This window comes from Schistocerca serialis, chromosome 9, assembly GCF_023864345.2.
Source record: "Schistocerca serialis cubense isolate TAMUIC-IGC-003099 chromosome 9, iqSchSeri2.2, whole genome shotgun sequence".
Taxonomy (NCBI): Eukaryota; Metazoa; Arthropoda; class Insecta; order Orthoptera; family Acrididae; genus Schistocerca; species Schistocerca serialis.
This window is the reverse complement of record NC_064646.1, coordinates 34,989,300-35,016,059: the sequence shown is the minus strand read 5'-3', so window position 1 is coordinate 35,016,059 and position 26,760 is coordinate 34,989,300. Positions and strand designations below refer to the sequence as shown.

General features: G+C 41.6%; 1 protein-coding gene across 1 annotated transcript in view; it reads left to right on the top strand.

Moving 5' to 3' along the window:
- Positions 1 to 26,760, top strand: part of LOC126418802 (midasin-like) — a 298,364-nt gene that overhangs the window by 247,761 nt on the left and 23,843 nt on the right. Inside the window, exons 37-39 of the mRNA XM_050085737.1 lie at positions 1,424 to 1,653; positions 10,025 to 10,236; positions 12,338 to 12,495. Of these exons, the coding sequence (XP_049941694.1) occupies positions 1,424 to 1,653; positions 10,025 to 10,236; positions 12,338 to 12,495 (600 nt within the window). The remainder of the gene's footprint in view (positions 1 to 1,423; positions 1,654 to 10,024; positions 10,237 to 12,337; positions 12,496 to 26,760) is intronic.

The following is a 26,760-nucleotide window of genomic DNA, read 5'->3' as shown; positions in this document are numbered from 1 at the left end:
TGATAATGTTGTGATGATCTTTATGACCAATTCAATAGAGAAAATAACAAAGAGAGTGGAAGGGGGGGGGGGGGGTTGTGACAATTGAGTGTGTTAGAATATGACATGTTATGCACTGCAGTCCACAATGCAACCTCTGAGCCATCGAAATACGTTAAACAGTGTCATACTGTTAGTGTATTTCAACATGCTTTCTTAAATGTTTTATTTACTAGTGCACTTGGAATAGTCATAGCAGTTTTAAGGATGTGTCCAGTACTTGAATATTTAATACAAACTGCATAGTCACTGCTACTCAAGCTTGGAGAGAGAACAAATATAAGAGCTGGGTGAATGGTTATTGGCTGCTGTCATAATTCCCATACTTAATTGTTCATTGCAGATATTTTGAATTTTTGTTCTTTCTTATTCTGCTGCTAAGTCTCTCTAAAATGCCTTTGAATTAATCACATAAATTACGAGTTATCCCACAGGAACTGTTATGAGATTGATCTGTGTGTACACACGGTAGCCAGTAAGTTCCTTAACGTAACCTCCCAGATCAAAACAAAGTATTTCTAGCATCATCTGCATGGGAGTGGCGTAGTCACATATTTGCTTATCATTTTTGTTTTAATAACAACTTTTTAATTATTTTAATTTATATTTGGTAAAACCAAAAGTAATGTTCCGTAATGCCACTACACTAGAAACTGACGATTACAGCTGAATGTGACTTTGAACCATGAATTTTCGCAAGTCCTTATGATCTGGTTTCACAGTGATATAATCTGGGATTAACATTTATAGAACGCAGATTCCCAGGTTAAGTTTGATCTGAAACTATTTTCTGTCTTAGTCTAATGTTAAATGCTTTATATGCAGCCTACTCCTAAAAAAACGCTAGACAAGTGACGTGGACCAATGCTTAGTACAATTGACTCACAAACGGGAGGAGGAAGGGAAGAGGAAGCCACAACTGGCTGTGTGGGTTTAGGCATCACTAAATTAAGATTTTTTAATATGAATGATTGGACTGATTTCCTGCCTGTCTTTGTTCTACCCAAGATTATGAGGACAGTACACTGAAGATGTCCATTGTCCACTGTCAGATAACATTATGAATATTTCCCATTATTGTATTTTGAATTGGCCGTTTCGTGGTATCATGAAAACTGATTTTATCACATTTTGTTCTTGTAAGTACCTCTCATTTCCCATACATGCAGTGAAAAACAACATACTCATCTCCCTAATGTCATATACCAATATCTTGAGGTACAGTGCAGTCTTTCACTATAGTTTTACTTATAAACTTGTGATGTTATTGTTTGTATAATTTGAATGGTTCCTGTGGAACTAGTATTGATACTCATGAGTAAGAAATTATGTTTAACATAGCGTAATAAGATAACTGTTGGTTTATCTACTACCCTTTTTTCAGATAAACAACAACAAAATAGTGTGAATGATTTCCTCATGAAAGTTAATATTTTGGAAGATATTGTCGCAGACATCTCTTCTAGTCCTGTAAAAATGGTACCAGAGAATTCTGTGCAACAAATACTGGAAAATCTTGGCAACAAGCTCACTGATTTAAGATCTCAAGTAATAGCTGATGGCAGTTTAAGCGTTGGTGGAAAGTTTATGTGGGTAGACAGCATCCTGATAAAGGTGAGACATTATCTCTGTCTGTCAGTGACAAATACAAGATGTTAATAATAATACGTAGAGGTTCATAAAACATTATAACGTATAAGTAGTTTAATTAGTGCTACACTTTGGCCTTACCTTCTAAAAAGTTGTTCTGAGGTCTTTGTTTCTCAGAAGTCAATGTACTGACTGAAAAATCTCTGAGACAAAAATTCTTTTTCACTTCTCTTCCTTTTTGTGAAACTAAATTTACTGCCAAGTGTTTCCACTGGTCTTGCAGAAGCAACTCACATATTTTCATTAAATATTAAATAACTGTGAATATTTGAGATTCTGTATTACTGAGGTGAAGAACTTACCTTATTGAAAAATGTATCATAGTGGATAACAGTTGACTGCATTAATTTATCCACGATATTGATAATTTAGCTCTCTGGTTGTGGATTACATTACATGTAGAAGTACAGCAAGTGGCAGTAAAATGATTCTTCTACACTACATTCCTCCCAGGACAAGCTGTACAGTGGCTTGCAGAGTTCAAATTTAGATGTGCACTGAACAAAGTGCTCCATAATCTTGTTTGTTTTATGGAAGAGACTTTATTGCAGGTTCATAACTATGCCCTACCAAATAAATGATTGAATGAATGAATGAATGAATGAATAAATAAATAAATTGTGTCACTGTTGAGGAGTCATTTCCAGAAGAAAAAAAAAAACAATAATATGCTCTTTGTGCTCTCATTAATTATATTCAGTTGTTGGTTGTGCCACACACTGGGATGTTTCCTACTTCGAAAATGGGATAAATGTCTGCTGTAAGTTTACCTTCATGGGACATGGGCATTAAATTAAACATCATCAACTAGTTGTTCACAATTATTTTATCACTCTCAAAGTATGCCAGTGCTGTCAGTGTGTGGACATTTAGCAAACCTGACAATTCCCATGTTGTTAATCCCCAGCAATCTGTTGACCAAATCCTTTTGTTTCTCAAGGTCATTTAAATCAGTGTCCTTCGACATCCGTTGCACACCTGGCCAAAAAGTGGTATTTATGCGCCACAGAATCTGATAAATACATTTCTTGCGTTGTCACATGCCAGTCACTTTTATTTCTGTAGTAACGGGTTGACCATAATAATCTGGTTGATCATTCATATGTTCATTAAACTGTTTGTTCAAGCATTGTGCAAAGGAATACTGGACAATTTTTAGATTAATTGTTGTTTGTGTTGATTTGTGGTGTTCAACTTTGCGATTGTCAGCACCCTTCAAATTCATGTATCTCTCTTTGTCAGTGGTAAATATTGCAGGATGGATTGTGATGTATAGTTGATATTAGTGAGCAGCATATGACCAGTAAGGGATTTTTAAATAGTATAATTAGTCATTGTGAATATTATTAGTTTTTCCATGTTTAGAGAGTGCCGTTTTTCACATCTTTATGCGCAGTTAATGAAAGGCCACTCCAGTTGCTCCACCACTGTACAATTTTCAGACCCCCCCCCCCCCTCCTCCTCCTCCTCCTCCTCCTCCTCCTCCTCCTCCTCCCTAGAAAATGGGGGCTGGATGTGAAGGCTGAAACTAATCAAGCCCTTAAATAAAGAACATATCAGCAACTGTAGTGCAGCTGCCATTCATTGTGCATTTGCAATAACATAACTGTACAGGCAGGGCTAATTGTTAGCCTTTTGGTCTGCCTTTGAAATTCAATACTTCAGCAGTTCTGCATGGCAAGAATTCAGCAACTCCTTGGTAAGCTCCCAGAGGTTTGTGGTGCCAGATGTCTACACTCAGGTAACACAATTCCCATAAAATTGGTCCAAGGGTTTGTGACTTGGAGCTGGCATCCAGTAGAATTCCAGATGTGTTCTATCAGACGAATCTGGTGTGCGAGACATCACCTTGTGCTCACAGTCGTGCTCGTCAAACCAGTTTATCACAGTAGTTGTCTCATGACAGGGACAGTTATCCTGCTGGAAAATGCCGTTACCATTGGGGAAGACATCAAGTGTGAAAGGATGCGCGTAATCTGCAGGAATGCTCACATAATCCCCAGCTGTTATGATGCATTCAATTATTGGTGTAGATCCATTAGAAGTCCAGATGAATGTCCACCGTAGCATGATACTACTCCACCAGCCTGTGACTGTTGCACATTGCCTGTTTTTAGTGGCTGGTGGCTTGGATGACTGCGATTGTAGTCACAATCATTGACCTGGTGTAACAAACAATGTGATTTGTGTGAGGAGATAATACGTTTCCTTGATCTGAGATGTACGATCCCATGCCCCCTGCAATCATATTTTACAATCCTGTTGGTTCATCAGGGGAACATGTAGAGGCATTTGCTTTGAAGCCCAATGGTCAACTATGAGCTTAGAACGTTGTGCTTGAAACCCCTTGACACTCAGGCCTGCACTAGTACAGTACTCTGTCATCAGAACTAACGGCACATCAGCTTTTTCTGAGATGCTTGTACCCAGACACTGAGCCATAAAAATGTGCCCTTCGTCAGAGTTGTTGATGTGTGAGTGTTTCCCAATTTGCAGTATTCAGTCTCATGGGGGGCAGTTCGTTTTGCAAAACACTGTTCAGAAAGTTTAGAGAAGTGGCACATGCAACAGACTGCAGAATGATTCTACTGCTACCAATGTGCTATTTTTACTCTTTGTTTTCCCTGATATATTGTTCTGTTGTTTTGTTTGCTGTGTCACTTGAATATCATTTTGCGTTACAGGTTATTTTAAAGCTAATAAGTTTTGCTAACCCACAGCAATTGGTGAGACCGACGTGATCTACAACGATCACAGTTGTTAAATTCGACACACATTTGCACTCCGTACCATGCCGCGTCACACAAAGTACAGCCGCGTCCACCATGTGGTGCATCTTCCACGCTCCACACCTGATGTACAAAAGATTTTAACTGTGTGTGCCAGTGATCTAGATGCACTAGTGCAGACCACTGATAGAATATCTGAAACGTATTTGTCTGCACGAGTTGCAGCAGTTAGCCCACGACAGCTGGCAAATGGCAACTTTGATGTGCTACGAGCTCAGATCACCGAACTTACCGTACAAGTCACTGCAGTGCTGGCTCAGAACAATAGTTGTAGATCCCATTGCTATCGGTCACCCAGGAAATGCAGTCGCTCACCTTTGGCTACAAAAATATATTGGTACCGTCTCCGATTTGAGTTCGAAGCACAGAAATGTAGCCGATTTGGTAAGCAGGGAAGCACAACAGGAGCTCAATGATGAAGGCTACAGACACTACGAATGGCAGTTGTCGGTTGTTTATTACTGACCGAGGTATGAAATTACAGTCCTTAGCAGACACATTTGCAGAGGTATCAGTCTACTCGTCCATCTGTCTGCAATCTCGTAAGTGTGATGTTTGCCACCTCTTTGCTGCCAGTGGCTTTACAATAGCTGCTGTGGTCTTGCCACATTAGTGTTAAACCTAGGTCTACGACACGAGCTCGAGTGGCATTTTGTCGTGGCAGGCATTACACATCCTATACTGAGAGCAGATTTTTTATCATTTTATGGACTCGTGTCCGACCTCTGGCATCGACGCCCGCTTGACATTAGCACTAACTCAGTTAGCAGAGGACTAGAACTTAATGTGCATGATTCTGGTGTCCAAGTGATAACTGGAGATCCTCAGTTTATTGAACTTTTGAACAGCTCCCAGGATCGTGTGTCGAACACCCACATTAGGTCCAGTGCAGCACTCCACAGTGCACTACATTTTGATCACATACAGGCCACCTGTTCATGCTCGATGACATCATTTAATGCCACAGAAACTGAAAGTGGTTAAACACGAGTTTGCATCCATGCTCGCACAGGGGATCTGATGTCCATAAGTAATGGTTGAGCATTTCCCCTCCGTGTGGTACCGAAAAATAACAGTGGATAGCATCCTTGTGGAGACTACCAACAGCTAAAAGCAAGAATGATTCCAGACTGGTCTTCTTTGCCACACATCAAGGATTTCACATCCAGTGCATATTCTCTACATAGGATCTCATTAGAGCTTTTTACCAGATACACTTTGCACCAGATGACATTCGCAAGACAGTTGTATGCATGCCTTTCAGATTGTATGAGTTCACCCGCATGCCTTTCGGTCCATGTAGCACTGTTCAGATGTTCCAGAGATTTATGGATGCGACTTGGGTTATTGCTGTGTATGTGGACAGTGTTTTGGTCATCCCACACTCAGAAGCTGAGCACCTGTCACATCTGTGACAACTCTTTACCACCTTTGTGAGCTTAGACTCATTATTAATCCATCCAATTTATCTTCGCGGGTGCAGTTGTTCAGTTTTTTGGCTGTACCATTAATGCTAAAGGAATTCAGCCATCAAAAGAGAAGATAGATGCAATACTTGATTTTTGACGACCTACGACAATCAGTGTCACAAACTTTGGTCGCCATTTCGTTCGTAACCACGCCCTACTGGCTGTGGCACTGAACAAATTCATACAAAGCAAACCGTTACCGAAGAATAAACTTCACTGTAATATAGAAGAGGAAATGGCATTTTTCTGATTTGAAGACTGCCATTACTGAAGCAGCACTCTCGGTGCACACAATACCACGGGCACAGCTTGTACTGATGACTGACACCTCTGCCTCCACACTCTGTGCTGCACTACAACAGCACGTGGATGGATACTGGGAACCACTAGCCTTCTACAGCAAAAAATTGTGACCTTTGCACCAAAATTGGTCAACATATGACCATGAGCTGTATGTTGTCCTTGCTTTCATCAGAAAGTTCTGACACATTGGAGGGACAGAAGTTTGTTTTGGTAATGGATCACAAGTCACAAATATATGAAACTTCCTGGCAGATTAAAACTGTGTGCCCGACCGAGACTCGAACTCGGGACCTTTGCCTTTTGCGGGCTCTACCAACTGAGCTACCGAAGCACAACTCACGCCCGGTACTCACAGCTTTACTTCTGCCAGTATCTCGTCTCCTACATTCCAAACTTTACAGAAGCTCTCCTGCGAACCCTGCAAGAAAGGATATTGCGGAGAAATGGCTTAGCCACAGCCTGGGGGATGTTTCCAGAATGAGATTTTCACTCTGCAGCAGAGTTTGTGCTGATATGAAACTTCCTGGCAGATTAAAACTGTGTGCCCGACCGAGACTCGAACTCGGGACCTTTGCCTTTCGCGGGCAAGTGCTCTACCAACTGAGCAACCGAAGCACGACTCACGCCCAGTACTCACAGCTTTACTTCTGCCAGTATCTCGTCTCCTACATTCCAAACTTTACAGAAGCTCTCCTGCGAATCCTGTAGAACTAGCACTCCTGAAAGAAAGGATATTGCGAAGACATGGCTTAGCCACAGCCTGGGGGATGTTTCCAGAATGAGATTTTCACTCTGCAGCGGAGTGTGCGCTGATATGAAACTTCCTGGCAGATTAAAGCTGTGTGCCCGACCGAGACTCGAACTCGGGACCTTTGCCTTTCGCGGGCAAGTGCTCTGCCAACTGAGCTACCGAAGCACGACTCACGCCCAGTACTCACAGCTTTACTTCTGCCAGTATCTCGTCTCCTACATTCCAAACTTTACAGAAGCTCTCCTGTGAACCTAGCAGAACTAGCACTCCTGAAAGAAAGGATACAGCGGAGACATGGCTTAGCCACAGCCTGGGGGATGTTTCCAGAATGAGATTTTCACTCTGCAGCGGAGTGTGCGCTGATATGAAACTTCCTGGCAGATTAAAACTGTGTGCCCGACCGTGATCGAACACGGGACCTTTGCCTTTCGTGGGCAAGTGCTCTACCAACTGAGCTACCGAAGCACGACTCACGCCCGGTACTCACAGCTTTACTTCTGCCAGTATCTCGTCTCCTACATTCCAAACTTTACAGAAGCTCTCCTGCGAACCCTGCAGAACAAGCACTCCTGCAAGAAAGTATATTGCGGAGAAATGGCTTAGCCACAGCCTGGGGGATGTTTCCAGAATGAGATTTTCACTCTGCAGCAGAGTTTGTGCTGATATGAAACTTCCTGGCAGATTAAAACTGTGTGCCCGACCGAGACTCGAACTCGGGACCTTTGCCTTTCGCGGGCAAGTGCTCTACCAACTGAGCAACCAAAGCACGACTCACGCCCAGTACTCACAGCTTTACTTCTGCCAGTATCTCGTCTCCTACATTCCAAACTTTACAGAAGCTCTCCTGCGAACCCTGCAGAACTAGCACTCCTGAAAGAAAGGATATTGCGAAGACATGGCTTAGCCACAGCCTGGGGGATGTTTCCAGAATGAGATTTTCACTCTGCAGCGGAGTGTGCGCTGATATGAAACTTCCTGGCAGATTAAAACTGTGTGCCCGACCGAGACTCGAACTCGGGACCTTTGCCTTTCGCGGGCAAGTGCTCTACCAACTGAGCAACCAAAGCACGACTCACGCCCAGTACTCACAGCTTTACTTCTGCCAGTATCTCGTCTCCTACATTCCAAACTTTACAGAAGCTCTCCTGAGAACCCTGCAGAACTAGCACTCCTGAAAGAAAGGATATTGCGAAGACATGGCTTAGCCACAGCCTGGGGGATGTTTCCAGAATGAGATTTTCACTCTGCAGCGGAGTGTGCGCTGATATGAAACTTCCTGGCAGATTAAAGCTGTGTGCCCGACCGAGACTCGAACTCGGGACCTTTGCCTTTCGCGGGCAAGTGCTCTGCCAACTGAGCTACCGAAGCACGACTCACGCCCAGTACTCACAGCTTTACTTCTGCCAGTATCTCGTCTCCTACATTCCAAACTTTACAGAAGCTCTCCTGTGAACCTAGCAGAACTAGCACTCCTGAAAGAAAGGATACAGCGGAGACATGGCTTAGCCACAGCCTGGGGGATGTTTCCAGAATGAGATTTTCACTCTGCAGCGGAGTGTGCGCTGATATGAAACTTCCTGGCAGATTAAAACTGTGTGCCCGACCGTGATCGAACACGGGACCTTTGCCTTTCGTGGGCAAGTGCTCTACCAACTGAGCTACCGAAGCACGACTCACGTCCGGTACTCACAGCTTTACTTCTGCCAGTATCTCGTCTCCTACATTCCAAACTTTACAGAAGCTCTCCTGCGAACCTTGCAGAACTAGTACTCCTGAAAGAAAGGATATTGCGGAGACATGGAAACATCCCCCAGGCTGTGGCTAATGTACAGTGTGTGTGTGTGTGTGTGTGTGTGTGTGTGTGTGTGTGTGTGCGTGTGTGTGCGCGCGCGCGCGCAAGTGAAGATTCCATGCAAGATCATCTGTGGCTCGTTCTGTGATCTGTTTTTACTCTGTTTTGTTCGCTCTGTCACTTGAATGTCATTTTGTGATAGGCGTTATTTTAAAGATAGTAAAGTGAGTTTTGCCAACCCGCAACATTGCATTTGGAGTGGGACAGGAAAGGGTATGACTAGCAGAGCTACAAGGTAATTTCTGCTGTGCACTTAGTGGTGGCTTGTGGAGTATGTACATAGGTGTAAGTGGAGCTGTAGATCCAATTATAAATTTATACCCTTGATACTGTCTCGCTCAAACTATACTGGATGCAGTTTCGTTTCTATCCCGGTGGATTCGAGTTTCTCATTTACTGCGACAAATACAGCATCTCCATTGCCAATTATCCTAGCCTTTCAACATATACTTTGATTTACCCAAAAAACCGTAGTGCTGTTGATTTCGGGTTTTGGCTAGGTTTCTGCCCCCGATATTATGCGAGTGCTACTGCTGTGTAGGCGGCACTTGAAACCCTGGAACTTTGTTGTGCGTATAAAATGATTGGCTCTGGGCATAATCTAAATATGTTTAAGAATGCTGGAACTTCCCATACTGTACCATTACTGTGGCATCGGCCGCCTCCTGACAATGTTGGAAATCTACAAATGTTAGAGAACAGCCTCTTGTGGTATCCTTTTAACAGTTACATTTCATGTAGTAGGTGATACTGTTGTATTCACTACATTTTTTGTGATATGTAAATAGGTTTTGGTCACAGCCTTCGACAGAAAAGGAAATAGAAAAACACACACACACACACACACACACACACACACACACACACACACACTCGTTCACACGACACCTTACGCATAGAAGATTGTCATCTCTAACAGCTCAAACCAGATACTTCATGTGGATTATTAATGACACTATAATGCAAATAATTCATTAATAAACACACACACACACACACACACACACACACACACACACACACACACACACTCTCTCGTTCACACGACACCTTACGCATAGATGATTGCCATCTCTAACAGCTCAAACCAGATACTTCATGTGGAATATTAATGACACTATAATGCAAATAATTCATTAATAATAAGAGGTCAACACGGTATCTCTTGCAGGCACTCAAGGAGGGATGTTGGCTGCTTGCAGATAATGTGAACCTGTGTTCGCCAGCTGTTCTGGACCGATTAAACGCTTTGATGGAGCCTGGAGGAAAACTTGTAGTTGATGAACTTGGTGTGAATGCTGATGGAAGGGTTGTTTCCATTGAACCGCATTCAAAATTTCGTCTTATTATGACAATGGATCCACATCATGGAGAAATTTCAAGGTATACTGAATTTCATTTTATTTTTGTTTCAGTTTGATGTTGGTTTGTCATGTAGTATTTTGCTTTGCTTGTATCCTTTATGTGTTTCATATTTGTCTTATAATGTAAGACCTACAAAGGCCAAGTGGTCTGTTGTGACTGACAATTCACAATTTTTCACAAACACAACTTTTATTGATGTAAGTTTACAAGGTCGATGACTGAACATAAAAACGAAGGGTAAATATAATGATGCCAGTAAGTCTCCTAATTAAGGCAAACAAAAGTTCACAAAGGTTCATGGTTACACACACACACACACACACACACACACACACACACACACACACACTAGTAACAGTTCAATTCAGAGACGAAGACATAATCTTCTATGGTTGCAGAACACGAGGTCAGCATCCGACGTGAACTGAACTGTGGGGCTGGTTCTAGCCCCTATATAACTGTCTCCAGCCAATCAGGTTTTGGCATAGTGATACTTCCTGCAGGCAGTGGCTTAAGATCCCCCTGCAGGAAGTAGTGCTCGGAATGTGTTTCCATTATCTTGTACGTAAATAGCTGGTATTTACCATGGTGCTTTTGGTATGCCTAGGGCACAGACAACCTTGTCCTCTGTAGTCTAATATGGGTTGCCGGTCCTCAGGGCTACCTTGTCTCCGGTATAACATGGTCTAGCAGTAAAATACGTGCGTGGAAAGTGAATGGGTGTCAGATCGAATCTTGGCTGAACCTTTTGTATTTTATTATTATTGTCTTCCCATTCTATCATTTAACCTAGCACACACCTCTCACTGATGTGGAGATTCGCCAGAATCAAAATGTTGTTCGGATTCCACGTTACACTATAGTTCTCCTTTCCCCTGTTGCACAACTGGCTAGTGATGTGCAAGTTGTCTAACCAATGTCCAGTTGTCCTAGACCAATTGCGTAGCGAAAAACTTTTGAATCCAGAATTTCTGGTTTTCAATTTTTTATGCAAAAAGTAAAACATTTTTTGAAAAACTGCTTCAGCATGGAATGCAGCTTCACTTTGGCGAAGAGTTCTCGGGCTTCCAGCCGGGTGGCGATGTCTTCAAACTGCGACGTTTCGACGAGTATGTCACTTGTCGAAACGTCGCAGTTTGAAGACATCGCCACCCGGCTGGAAGCCCGAGAACTCTTCGCCAGCTGTATACGCCGGGAAAGCATACATTCACAGCTTCACTTTGTTTACATAAAGTAAGTTTTTCAACAGCAGAGCAGATGACTGAGCTTTCAGCATTGTGTCAATGAAAAGTAGATGCGAATGTGATTCTTTGCGTAGTAGGACATCAAAGTTTGCCATAAAAAATATGACAAAGGATTGCAGCAATGAATCTCAACACTGAATGAGCTTTACAATGGGAGTGTCATGATCGGCTTCATATTTGCATCAGACTTATTTTGTGGGCTTCAGGTAGGATCCATTCAGCCAGCCTCTAATAGATGATATTCTACAAACTGAAATATATATCCAATCACACACACATTTACACCCATGATTTGCATAGAATATTTACATTGGTAATAAACAGATTGATTATATCATGATGTGTTCCCATAATTGCCAGGAAGTGTCACTCAGACATTCATGCCTCCTGAGAACTTTCCTGGAGTGCTCTGCTTAAATTGTTTAAGTTATATCAAAGTGATTATATTCAGTTAACTAATGTTGGTCTCTGAATTTCCTACATAGCTCTATGCAGTGTCTCGTAAAGAAAATTACTACTACGCCAGACAGGGCATGCAGCTATAGATACTTTGTGCTGCCTTAGCGAAGCTGAGGTGGACTGCTAGATATTTTATAAATAACTGATCCTAATTGATTTCATCAGTGACTTTAAATAAACAACACACAATTAAATTAAAAATGTTAACTAATCTTTCATTCATGTCTACCATTTGTGTCATCTTTTTACCAGGCTGTTTGGCTGTTGATTGCTTACAGTTTGCTCAGAAATATTGATGAACTACAGGAAACATTAGTGATATCAGTTAGCTAATCCCTATGTTTCTTGATTTTTGTGTAATGTCCTAAAAGGATTCTCTTACATTGAATTTTATTTATTTATTTATTTGCTTTTAGGGCAATGAGAAACCGTGGTGTGGAAATATTTATACAAACAGAAGAGGATTTTAGGAACTTAGATGAATTGTCAATTCTTTTTAGATGTGGAATAAAAAATTATCACCACCAAAGTGCATTATTGGATGTTCATCATGCTGTCTGTAGCATGCTTGGAGGTAAAGTACAGCCATTATAATATTAATATTGCTACTACTGATACATTTATATATTTTGTGACGGTTATAATTATATTATTGGATATTTTCTTGAAATGTGTTTGCAATACATTATGATGTAATGTTGGGATCTCGGAGGTTTGAATTCTTTTCATCCTCGTGCCTATTACAATTAACTTCACTAATATCCAGAAGTAACAGAATTATATTTTAACAAATTGTTTATAGCAGAGTACCATGATTCAGATCAGTGTTGGCTAGAATATGTAATTGTTGGTAAAACTGCCATCTTGAATTGTATGTTCCTGATTTCATGCTACCTTCCGAAATAATTTTCCCCATTACATATGTATTCACATGTGATTACTGTATATCATTTATGGCTGAAGGACATTTGCAGGCCCAAATTCATAGAACAGTGTGACATAATTTTCTCTCTTCTTACATAGTTTATAAAAAGAATCACACAGTGTATTGATCGGTAAAGCTGAAGGCCTCCCTAAGATATACTGAAAAATATTTTACATGAGGGAAGAAGTATTTGAGAACTGGAGCTTGTTGTTGAAATGGATGGTGGATTAGTAGGGGGTTTGTAGGAATTTAACATAGCAATGGAGTAATAATGAATTAAGTTTAAAAAATATCTCATTGTGCATTGGGGTAGGGAATGTTGAATCCCCACTTGTTGGACAGTTATATAACCATTGTCCATAAATCTGTTCTGGCAACTGGAAATTGGACCTGCATTTGTGCTCATGAAACCATGAATATATATTCATCTCCAACAAGTGAAAGGCTCACAGTAAATGTACTTGCTTGGCCTCATAGATGATATACATGGTGCTTCCTTTAGTACGCTAATTGATCATACTGAGGAGGTTTAGTTAGCTCACATTTAACAAGAATGATGAGTCTTCAGATAAGTCAAGGTTGTCATTAAATAACCATTTATCATTACCACAGTATTGCCAGATTCATCAACAAAAATTTTTTCTTGAAAAATCCAGAATGGAATGATGACAACATTATGAAAAGGATAGATTGCTACTGACCATATAGGGAAGATGTTCAGTCACAGAGAGGCACAACAAAAAAGGGAAGGTAAAATGCTGCCTGTGAGAGCAAGTAGGGGCGTGGTAGGACAAGGGTACGGCAGCTGGATGAAGTCAGGAGGTTAATCAGGGAGAGGGGAGGTTGGCAGGTGGGTGAGGTAGGGGAGGGAAAGAGAGGAGGGGGGAAAAACCCACTGTGGGTGAGTTGGTGGAATAGATGGCTGTGAAGTGTGGGAGTGGGAATAAGGAAGGGTATAGTTGTATAGTTGAGTGAGAACAGGGACTAACAAAGGTTGAGGTCCCAGGGGGGTTTCAGGAATGTAGGATATATCGCAGGGAGAATTCCCACCTGTTCAGTTCCAAAAAGCTGGTGTTAGTATGAAGGATCCAGATGGCATAGGCTGCAAAGCAGTCACTGAAGTGAAGGACATTGTGTTGAGCAGCATGCTCAGCAACTGGGTGGTCCAGCCGTCTCTTGGTGACACATTTTTTGGTGGCTATTCATGCGGACAGACAGATTGTTGGTTTTCATGCCCACAGCCCCACCTTTTATGGGATAGATGATGCTTGTGAACTGACAGGACTAGGTGGAGGGGTGGGGTGGGGTGGGTGGGAGATGTATGGGGCCGGTCTTGCATCTAGATCTATTACATATTGTGGGGATATGAGCCGCATGGCATGGGGTTGGGAGAAGGGGTAGAGTAGGGATGGACAAGGATATTGTATAGATTAAGTGGGAGGGGTAGTGGGTAAGATATTCCACATTTCACTGCACAAGAAGAGGTAGTTGAAACTGGCGGAGAATGGAGAATGTGATTCAGTTGCTCCAGTCCTCTGTGACAAAGGAATGTGTCAAAGTATCAATAAATTATCTTGGAGGGTGTATAGCGTGAGCAAAATAGTGCAATACTTTTCCCCCCCAATTTTTCTTTTAAGGATAAAACACACCCCGAAAGGTAATTTGGCATTTTAGTTTTATAAGGAATGCCTTTTAAATGGGCACATAAAAAATGTTTTTCATATAAAAATTCCTATGTAATTAATGTTCTTTAAAACTGTTTAATCAACTTTTGTAATAATTTGAAATTTTAAAAAATACCACACCACCATCTATTTGTTTTGAAAACTGGAAGCTTTGGTTACAACTCAAATTAAAGAAGCTTTCAAGGCACTTTCATCCCTGGGTAATAAAGCTTGTTTCTGAAATAACATTTTTGGAAAATAAACTATATACAGTGTGCTGTCAGAGTATTTTCAACATGGCTAATTCATTACAATTCTAATTATTTATTTTACTTGTATTTGTTGTTTGGTTTACATTGTTATTTTATGTTTTACATTGTTTTTTCCTTTTTCACAGAATATACAGGATGGGCAAAACAATATAAAATAAAATTCAACACAGTTTCAAATTGTCACAGGTGATCCTCTAAACAACCCTATTTGAGTCAGGCATATTTCAGTAGATTGGTAAAGCCTTGGCAAAGAGCATTGATTAGGTACTTGTGACTGCAACTTCATTGTATTGTTTCTGAAGTGGAGATTGGCGTCATAATCATTCAGTAGAACTAGATCTGAAAATCTTCTCAAAAGGTTCTTCCAACATTGAAACCCGTATACATTCCATGGCTGTACCTGTGCCATCATCAAGCATATTGGGGTCACCAGAGGGACAATATTCAAAACTATGAGGGAGGAGGGCAGGAAATTTGGACCAAGAGTCCTTGTGACAGTATAATATTTGATAGAATTTTTAACGCTTTCTTGACCCTATTTAACCATAGTATTCCCATAAAGAAAATAAAAATAATGTACAGCAGCCACAAATCCAGATCTCAAAACAGACAAAATATGTGGTACACGAAACAGCTGACAGATCTGAAAAAACAAGTTTTGTTACTATACAAACATATACAGGTTTGAAGTCAGACTATGCCAAGTCAGCCTATGTGGAATGCACGAATGAATACAAAAAAGCCATCCTGCAAGCCAAGAAAACCTACAATGCCAACAGCATACATAATTCCACCAATAAATGTAAAACTGCTTGGAAAGTAATTAACAGTGGTGCCACAGATACTAAAAAAGACAAAATTAATATCCCACCTCAAACACTCAATGAGTTTTTTTTATTAATTCAGTGAAAGAAATAGGAGATACAGTTATCAAACCAGACATTAGTGCATCAGAGCTACTGTCTAAAAATTGAGGTAGACAGTCACTAAACACAAGCATGCTAACTCTCTCCGAAGTATTGCCTAGATTTGTACAAGGGGTCATAAAGCAACTGAAACCATCTGATAACTTAGATATTTATGACATATCATGCAACCTGCTGAATAAAGTGTGTGATTGCATTCTGTACCCTTTAACCCATTGCATAAACAGTGCTTACTTGAGGGAAATTTTCCTGATGAATTAAAACTGTCTAGGATCGTCCCAGTACACAAAAAGGGAGATAAAGACTCTCCATCTAGTTACAGGCCTATTTCAATAGTACCAGCATTCTCCAAGGTAATGAAATCTATCATGTACCAACAATTATCATGTCACTTTGAGAACCTAGGAATAATTAATGTTACACAATATGGGTTTAGGAAGACTCTGTCGACCATTGATGCGATCGACACAGTAGTCAGTTACATTCTCAAAGTTTTTGAGGACAAAGGCTTTGCTCAGGTTTCTTTCTGTGACCTAAGCAAGGCCTTCGACTGTGTTGAGCACACACCGCTACTAGAGAAACTAAAATCTTATGGCATCAAAGGAAACAGTCTCAGACTATTAAAAGCTTATCTCAGTAACTGTAAACAGGTAGTTTGTGTTTGGTAAGGAAATGTCAAACATAGAATATGTTAAAGTAGGTGTGCCTCAGGGATCTGTACTGGGCCCCTTCCTGTTTCTGATAATTATCAATGACATCCCCTCCTTTATTAGATCCACCACTGTATTGCGCACAGATGATATGACTTTTATACATAGCAGTAACAATCTTAAAACCTGTGCTGAAAATACACTCACTCACGCAGCATATTGGTTCAGAGCAAATGATTTCTTGCTAAATGAAAATAAAACTCACCAGATAATCTTCACTCTAAGAGACAAGCCACTATTTGATTACCCTAGTTCTGTTAAATTCTTGGGAGTTTTTTTAGATGAAAAGTTATTGTGGGGTCAACATGTAAACTATATTAGTAGTAAGCTATCTCGAGTAATTTATTTATTAAGACAACTCAGAAATTGTCTACCTGAAACATATGTCAGATCATCTTATTTTGCATTTTTCCAAAGTATACTATCCTATGGCGTTATCTTATGGGGTAATTGTAGTCATATACATGACGTCCTATTATTGCTGAAGAAAGCCATTAGGATAATTACAAATTCTTCACATAAGGCTCACTGCAAACCCTTATTTCCTGAACAAAAAATTATGACAGTAATAAACCTCTATATATACACTGTCTTAATCAATATGAAGAAGAACCTACAACATGTGAAACTTGGAGAAAATGTACATTGTTACAATACAAGAAGCATCAAACACATATACAGGCCTTACCACAGATTATCAAAATCAATAAATAGCTACGAAGTCACAGGGCATAAACTAATTTAATAAGCTGCCACATGCTATACAGGATCTTCCTGAACATACATTCAAAGAGAGACTGCGTCAATAGTTAATTGCCCACCCGTTCTATGACATCAATGAATTCTTCAACTGTAAAATGCAGTAATCCAATAGATGACCCACTGTACATTTATTGTAATATAAGCTAAAATATTTCAGTAGTCAATACATTATCACACTGTATTGTAAATTGTATCTTCATTTGACGTTGTCAATTGCTGTAATGGCCTAAAGACAATAAAATATATATTATTATCTGGTAAGCAAACATGTGACCGTGTTGAAAGGTGTTTTGTTTTCCAGTGAGGTCCGTATGAAAGAACCCTTTAGAGCATTAATAAAATATGTGTATATGGAGTGGTAAAAAAAGAATGTAAAACATAAAATAACAATTTAAAACATACAACAAGTGTAATATAAGAATGTTGAAAATATTCTGACAGCAAATTGTGTGCAGCTTATTTTCTAAAAATAGCATTTCAGAAGCTTTATTACCAGCGATGAATGTGGCTTGAAAGCTTTTTCAATTTATGTTGTAAAACTCAGTGTGGCCTCAGCTGGCAGAGGCTTTGGTCGGTGTGTGTGTGTGTGTGTGTGTGTGTGTGTGTGTGTGTGTCATCTATTTTTGACAAAATTCTTGTTGGTGGAAAGTTTATTTTGCGACAGTCTTTGTGTTGTTCCTCTCTGCGACTCAGCATCTTCGTTATATGGTTAGTAGCAACTATCCTACTCATAATACAGGGTGTCCCAAAAAGAATGACCCAATTTTAATTTGTAATAATATTTAGACAAATCTCACTAGGTAACTGAAACAGTGCTAGATGTAATCAGCAGGGTCTAGAGTTTCAGAAAAAAACCGCTAGATGTTGCTATGAGTGCTGACCTGGAGCGTGCAGCCAGTCTCACGCAATATGGCGTCAACATAACAGCAGGCATATTGTGTTATTGAATTTAGTCATACTCAGTCAGTGATCGCAGTTCAGCAGGTGTTTCATATTCAATTTCCTGCTAAACCACCGTCACCAAAGAACATTCGACAGTGGTATAAACAGTTTGAAGAAACAGGGTGCCTCTGTAAAGGCAAAAGTCCTGGCCGGCCACGAGTTCCTGAAAAAATTGTGGAACAAATCCGCCGAGCATTTGAGTGGATGTCATCCATGCAACCAATGGAGGACATATTGAACATTTATGATGGGTTTTTATAAACTTCTGCCTTTTATGAGTAATTTAGTATGCAATTTGTTGGTGTTAAGCCCTTCTTCCTAATAAATAATTCTATTTAAAATTGGATCATTCTTTTTGGGACACCCTATATTGTTACATTCCATCCTGGATTTTTCAAGAATATTAATTACATATGAACTTTTGTACAAAAAACATTTTTATATATCATTGTTTCAAAGATATTTCCTCCAAACCTAAAATGCCACATTACATTTCAGGGTATTTTTTACCCCTTTAAGACTGAAATTGGACACAAACAAAAAATAGGTATTGCACTATTTTGCTCACCTACACACCTGCGTAGTTTCATCAAGATCATTTATTAACACATTGGAATATTCCGTTGTGAGTCACGAGGGGACTACTGCTTTGTTGCTCTATGGTGGGGCTCTGGGAGGTGATGAATGACTGGAGGGGTAAGGCACAGGAGGTGTGCGTGTGTGTGTGTGTGTGTGTGTGTGTGTGTGTGTGTACAACATTGGGACAATAATTTCTTTCTGTGAAGGCTTCAGTGAGACCCTTGGTATATTGGGAGAGGGACTGATTGTTAGTACAGATGCAACGACCTTGGGTGGCTAGGTTCTATGGAAAGGACGTCTTGGAGTGGAATGGGTGGCAGCTTTTTAAATGGAGGTGTTGCTGGTGGTTGGTAGGTTTGTTATTGACAGAGGTACTGATGTACCCATCTTTGAGGTGGTCAGCATAGAGGAAGTTGTGTTGAGAAGTGCCACATGAAGCGAATGGCAGAGAAGGTGTTGAGTTTCTGGATAAATGTGTATAGGATGTCCTCATCCTTGGGCCAGATCATGAAGGTGTCAGTGGTGAATCTGAACCAGGTGAACAATTTGGGATTTTGGGAGGTTAGGGAGAATTCCTCTGGAAGGCCCATGAATAGGTTGGCTTAGGATGGTGACAAGCAGGTGCCCATTGCTGTATTACAGCTTTGCTTGTAGGTGATGCCACCATAGGTGAATTAGTGTGGGTGAGGATATAATTGGTCGTGGCGATTAAGGAGGAGGATTTAGGTTTCTATTGAGTTGGACATTGGGAAATGTAGTATTCAGGAAGAGCAAGGCCATAGGCATTAGGGATATTTGTGTAAAGGTCGCCATGTGGTAAAGGAATAAGAACTGTGGAGAGTTGCTTGAGGAAATGATTGGTTTCTATACACAGGAGGGTAGGTTCAGATAGTAAGCAGATTTTTTCTCAGTGGGGTCACATTAACTGGTCCTAAATGGGGTATCCTGGGTGGCTGGGTTTGTGGTCTTCAGGAAGAGTATAGAAGTGAGGAGTGTGGGGAATGATGGGGTGAGGATGAGAGAGAGAAAGAGATATATAGAGAGAGATGGGGGGAGGTTTGGGGGGGGGGGGAGGGCTATGGATTTGAGGAGAGACTAGAGATCCTGTTGGATTTATGGATTGGTATTACTGTTGCAGGAGTTTATACGACGATGAATCTGACAGAGAGCTGGTGGAGTCTTTCCACCAGGTAATCCCTATTGTTAAAAACCTCAATGGTGGATCCTTTGTTGACAGGTAGGAGTGTAAGATTGGGATCAATTTTTAGATGGTGGATTGCAGTTCTTTCTGCATACATAAGGTTAGCTTCCGTGTTGAGGGATTTGGGGAATTATGGTGAGGCAAGGTTTGAGGTTAAGAAATTCTGTAATGTTAACAGGGATTGATTTGGCGGCAGTGGGGGTGGATGGAGGAGTAAACTGAGTCAGGCAGGGTTCAACATTGGTTTTGGGCTGAGTCTGATTGGTAGGGTTGGTGCAACCACTGTGCTGTGTTCTATGTTGGCACGACTACCAACAAGCTGTATGCCCGCACGAATGGCCACCGACAAACTGTGGGCAAGAGGCAGCTGGACCACTCAGTTGCTGAGCATGTTGCCCACCATGTTGCCCACCACAGCATTCTTTGGTTCAGTGATTGCTTTACATCATGAGCCATCTGGATCCTCCCTACCAACACAATCTTCTCTGGATTGTGTGGATGAGAACTCTCATTGCAATATATCCTTCATTTCCATAATCCCCTCGATGTCAACATGTCGACCTTTGTCAGTCCTTGTTGTCACCCACAATCCCATTCCCTGCTACCATCTCTGCACTAGACAGCTTTCTGTTCTCACCAATGCACCCAGTAATCTTTTTTCCCCTTATCTCCTTTTCTGTTCCCCCCATCTAACATCCCGACTACACCTAGCTGCTCTACCCTGTTCCCACCACCTCCCAGCACACTCCTACAAGCAGCATTACACACTTCTTATCCCCACCACTCATAGATATCAGTCTTGTGTGTGTGTGTGTGTGTGTGTGTGTGTGTGTGTGTGTGTGTGTGTTTTGTAAGAAGGCATTTTGGCCAAAAGCTCGCATGTGTAGTAGTCTTTCATTGTACTTGTCTGTGACTCAATGTGTCCTCTGGTGAGCAGTAATATATCCTTTTCTTAATATTGTCAAAATAAGTTCTTGAGCAGTTATTAAACCATTTGAAAAATTCTCCTATTATTGCTCTCAAAAAAGCCGAATATGCTCCTCTGTGAAAGGCTGTGACAGAAAAGTGTGGAACCAGCTCTCACAGTCCTCATTCCGCCTTTCTCACCAAAAGGTTTGGTGTGTGAACGTATTCACACACTTATAACACAGAACATTCTTAATAGTTTTACCCATTCTCTCTCTGTAATGAATCATTCATACCCATCTAGTCCCTCTCACTGCCACTGTCTGTGTGTATCTCTTCTCCACTGCCTCCTTCTTCTCCCATTAGTGCTCTCTCTCTCTGTCTGTCTGTCTGTCTGTCTGTGTGTCCCACTCTCACTGTATCATATATGTCTCTCGCTCTTCCTTATCACTGCCAGCTTCTCTGCCACTTTCACTGTCTCTCTCTCTCTGTACCACTCCAATTGTCTTTGTCCCATTCTTTTTCTTTCTCACAGCCACTCTCTCTTCTTTTATCACTTGCTGTCAGGTGTCCTTGTCTTCACCCACCATTATCTCCTCTCAACACCTGGAATTGGGGATGCTTTGCTTAGGCTTTTGATCCCTAGACCAGGAAACTTAAACATGTGGGTATTAGAGGTGGGGAGAAAGTGGGCAATTTTTTTGTGTTAGAGCTTGCCAGTCTCGGAGGGTTGGGCCCCTCGAGCTTATGTAAGGTCTCTTTTCACCTCTGGTTTTCATTTCCACTGTCTTGTCTCTCTCTTTACTCACAATGCTTCAATATCCATCCATCTCTCTCTCTCTCTTTTACTGCCACTTTCTCACCCCCACTATCAGTGTCTCCTCAGTCTTTCTCTCCAACTGGCACTGCCTCCTCTCTTCCACTGTCACTGAGTCTCTGCTACTGTCTATCAGCATAAAAAAGCGTGAATATGGTTGCTTGCTGATATTTTTGATGAGAAAGGTGGAATGAGGATTGAGGCAGCTGATTCTCCACTTTTCTGTCAGAGTCTCTTAAAGAGGAACATACTCACCATTTTTGTGCTCTGACAGGATCTATTTTCCCTTCTTTTTCCCTGTTACAATAGGGTGTGCTGTTTATATACACTGAAGCGCCATAGAAATTGGTATAGGCATGCCTATTCAAATATAGAGACACATAAACAGGCAGAATACAGTGCTGCTGTCACCAACACCTATACAAGAAAAGTGTCCGGGGCACTTGTTAGATCTGTTACTGCTGCTACGATGGCAGGTTATCAAGATTTAAAGTGAGTTTGAACTCGGTGTTATAGTCAGTGCACGAGCGATGGGATGCAGCAGCTCCGAGGTAGCGATGAAGTGGGGATTGTCCCATACAACCATTTCATGAGTGTACTGTGAATATTGGGAATCCAGTGAAAACATCAAATCTCTGACATCGCTGTGGCTGGAAAAAGATCCTGCAAGATCTGGCCCGATGATGACTGAGAGAATTGTTCAGCGTGACAGAAGTGCAACAATTCCACAAACTGCTGCAGACTTCAGTGCTGGGCCATCAACTAGTGTCAGTGTGTAAACCATTCAGTGAAACAAAATAGATATGGGCTTTTGGAGCTGAAGGCCCAAGTGTCTACCCTTGATGACTGCATGACACACAGCTTTACACCTCGCCTGGGCCAGTCAACACCGACATTGGTGTTGATGACTGGAAACATGTTGCCTGGTCGGTCGTGTTTCGTTTCATGTTGTATCAAGCGAATGGACGTGTATGGGTATGGAGACAGCCTCATGAATCCATGGACCCTGCATGTCAGCAAAGGACTGTTCAAGCTGGTGGAGGCTCTGTAATGATGTGGGGTGTGTGCATATGGGATCCCTAATACGTCTAGATACAACTCTGACAGGTGACGCATACATAAGCATCCTGTCTGATCACCTGCATCCATTCATGTTCATTGTACATTCCAACGGACTTGGTCAGTTCCTGCAGGACAATGTGATATCCCACATATCCAGAATTGCTACAGAGTGGCTCCAGGAACACTCTTCTGACTTTAAACAGTTCTTTCCAGACATGAACAATATTTAGCATATCAGGGACACGCTGCAACATGGTGTTCAGAAGAGATCTCCACCCCCTTGTACTCTTATGGATTTATGGACAGCCCTGCAGGATTCATGGAGTCAATGCCCTCCAGCACTGCTTCAGACATTAGTCCAATCCACACCACATAGTGTTGCAGCACTTCTGCGTGCTCGCAGGGACCCTACACAATATAGGCAGGAGTACCAGTTTCTTTGGTTCTTCAGTGTATTTAAGTAAAACAAATTCTGTAGGTAAGTAAAATTCATATACATGTACATGGATACTCTGCAAATCAAATTTAAGTGCCTGGCAGAGGGTTCACGAACCACCTTCACAATTCTCTATTATTCCAATGTCGTACAGCGCGCGGAAAGAACGAACACCCATATCCTTCCGTAAGAGCTCTGATTTCCCTTATATTATCGTGGTGATCGTTTCTCCCTATGTAGGTCAGCGTCAACAAAATAGTTTCACATTCGGAGGAGAAAGTTGGTGATTGGAATTTCGTGAGAAGATTCCGCCACAACGAAAAACGCCTTTGTTGTAATGAAGTCCATCCCAAATCCTGTATCATTTCAACGACACACTCTCCTCTATTTCGCGATAATACAAAACGTGCTGCCCTTCTTTGAACTTCTCGATGTACTCCATCAGTCCCATCTGGTAAGGATCCCACCCGCGCAGGCATTCTAAAAGAGGAAGGACAAGAGTAGTGTAGGCAGTTTCCTTAGTAAATCTGTTACATTTTCTAAGTGTCCTGCCAATAAAATGCAGTCTTTGGTTAGCATTGTCTACAACATTTACTATGTGTTCCTTCCAATTTAAGTTGTGCCTAACTGAAATTCGTCGGTATTTAGTTGAATTTACGGGCTTTAGATTTGACTGCTTTATCGTGTACCCGAAGTTTAATGGATTGCTTTTAGCACTCATGTGGATGACCTCACACTTCTCGTTATTTAGGGTCACTTGCCAATTTTCACACCATTCCGATATCTTTTCTAAATCGTTTTGCAATTCATTTTGATCTTTTGATAAGTTTATTAGTTGACAAATGACAGTGTCATCTGCAAACAACCTAAGACGGCTGCTCAGATTGTCTCCCAAATCGTTTATATAGACGAGGAACAACAAAGGGCCTATAATTCTACCTTGGGGAATGCCAGAAATCACTTCTGTTTTACTCGATGACTTTCCGTCATTACTATGAACTGTGACCTCTGTGACAGGAAACCACAAATCCAGTCACATTACTGAGACGGTATTCCATAAGCACGCAATTTCACTACAAGCCACTTGTGTGGTAGAGTGTCAAAAGCCTCCATCCAGAAATATGGAATCGATCTGAAATCGCTTGTCAATAGCACTCAACACTTCATGCTAATAAAGAGCTAGTTGTGTTTCACAAGAACGATGTTTTCTAAACCCATGTTGACCGTGTGTCAATACACCATTTTCTTCAAGGTAATTCATAATTTTTGAACACAATATATGTTCCAAAAGCCTGCTTCATATTAACGTTAATGATATGAACCTGTGATTTAGTGGATTACTCCTATCAGTTTATTTATATCCTTCAGCACATTTACATACTTCGACATACGAGGTGCATTCAAGTTCTAAGGCCTCCGATTTTTTTTATCGGGACTGGAAAGAGATAGAAACATGCGCATTGTTTTAAAATGAGGCCGCGTTCATTGTCAATACGTCCCAGAGATGGCAGCACCGTACGGCAGATGGAATTTTACTGCCAGCGGCGAGAATGAGAACTGTTTTAAATACTTAAAATGGCGACGTTTTCCTTATTTGAACAGCGTGCAATCATTCGTTTTCTGAATTTTCGTGGTGTGAAACCAATTGAAATTCATCGACAGTTGAAGGAGACATGTGGTGATGGAGTTATGGATGTGTCGAAAGTGCGTTCGTGGGTGCGACAGTTTAATGAAGGCAGAACATCGTGTGACAACAAACCGAAACAATCTTGGGCTCGCACAAGCCAGTCTGACGACATGATCGAGAAAGTGGAGAGAATTGTTTTGGGGGATCGCCGAATGACTGTTGAACAGATCGCCTTCAGAGTTGGCATTTCTGTGGGTTCTGTGCACACAATCCTGCATGACGACCTGAAAATGCGAAAAGTGTCATCCAGGTAGGTGCCACGAATGCTGACGGATGACCACATGGCTGCCCGTGTGGCGTGTTGCCAAGCAATGTTGACGCACAACGACAGCATGAATGGGACTTTCTTTTCGTCGGTTGTGATAATGGATGAGACATGGATGTCATTTTTCAATCCAGAAACAAAGCGCCAGTCAGCTCAATGGAAGCACACAGATTCACCGCCACCAAAAAAATTTTGGGTAACCGCCAGTGCTGAAAAAATGATGGTGCCCATGTTCTGGGACAGCGAAGGCGTAATCCTTACCCATTGCGTTCCAAAGGGCACTACGGTAACAGGTGCATCCTACAAAAATGTTTTGAAGAACAAATTCCTTCCTGCACTGTAACAAAAACGTCCAGGAAGGGCTGCGCGTGTGCTGTTTCACCAAGACAACGCACCCGCGCATTGAGCTAACGTTACGCAACAGTTTCTTCGTGATAACAACTTTGAAGTGATTCCTCATGCTCCCTACTCACCTGACCTGGCTCCTAGTGACTTTTGGCTTTTTCCAACAATGAAAGACACTCTCCGTGGCCGCACATTCACCAGCCGTGCTGCTATTGCCTCGGCGATTTTCCAGTGGTCAAAACAGACTCCTAAAGAAGCCTTCGCCGCTGTCATGGAATCATGGCGTCAACTTTGTGAAAAATGTGTACGTCTGCAGGGCGATTACATCGAGAAGCAACGCCAGTTTCATCGATTTCGGGTGTTAATTAGAAAAAAAATCAGAGGCCTTAGAACTTGAATGCACCTTGTGCATAAACGCCAAATAAGTAGGCATGCTGTAAGGTTAACGTAAAATCATTTCCCATCCATTGCATGTTTGCTTTACGCTACTTTACATAAAAGTGCACTGCATTTTTAGGCTACACCTACACTATGTGATCAAAAGTATCCAGACACCTAGCTGAAAATAACTTAAAAGTTTGTGGCTCCCTCCATCAGTAATACTGGAATTTAATATGGTGTTGACCCATCCTTAGCCTTGATGACAGCTTCCGCTCTCATAGGCAAATGTTCAATCAAGTGCTGGAAGGTTTCTTGGGGAATGGCAGCCCATTCGTCGTGGAATGCTGAACTGAGGAGAGGTTCGATGTCAGTCAGTGAGGCCTGGTGCAAAGTCGGCATTCGAAAACATCCCAAAGGTGTTCTATAGGATTCAGGTCAGGACTCTGTGCAGACCAATCCATTACAGGGATGTTATTGTCGTGTAACCACCCGGCCGCAGGCCATGCATTATGAAAAGGTGCTCGATCATGTTGAAAGATACAGTCGCCATCCCCGAATTGCTCTTCAACAGTGGGAAGCAGGAAGGTGCTTAAAACATCAAGGTAGGCCAGCGCTGTGATAATGCTACACGAAACAACAAAGGGTGCACCCCCCCCTCAGTGGAAGACATGACCACATCATAACACCACTGCTTCCGAATTTTACTGTTGGCACTACACATGCTGGCAGACAAAGTTCAGCCGGTGTTCGCCATACCCACACCCTGGCATCAGATTGCCACACCGTGTACTGTGATTCGTCACTCCACACAACATTTTTCGATTGTTCAGTTGTCCAATGTTTACACTCCTTACACCAAGCAAGACGTCGTTTGGCATTTACCGGTGTGGTGTGTGGCTCAGCCGCTCAACCGTGAAATCCAAGTTTTCTCACCTCCTGCCTAACTGTCATAGTACTTG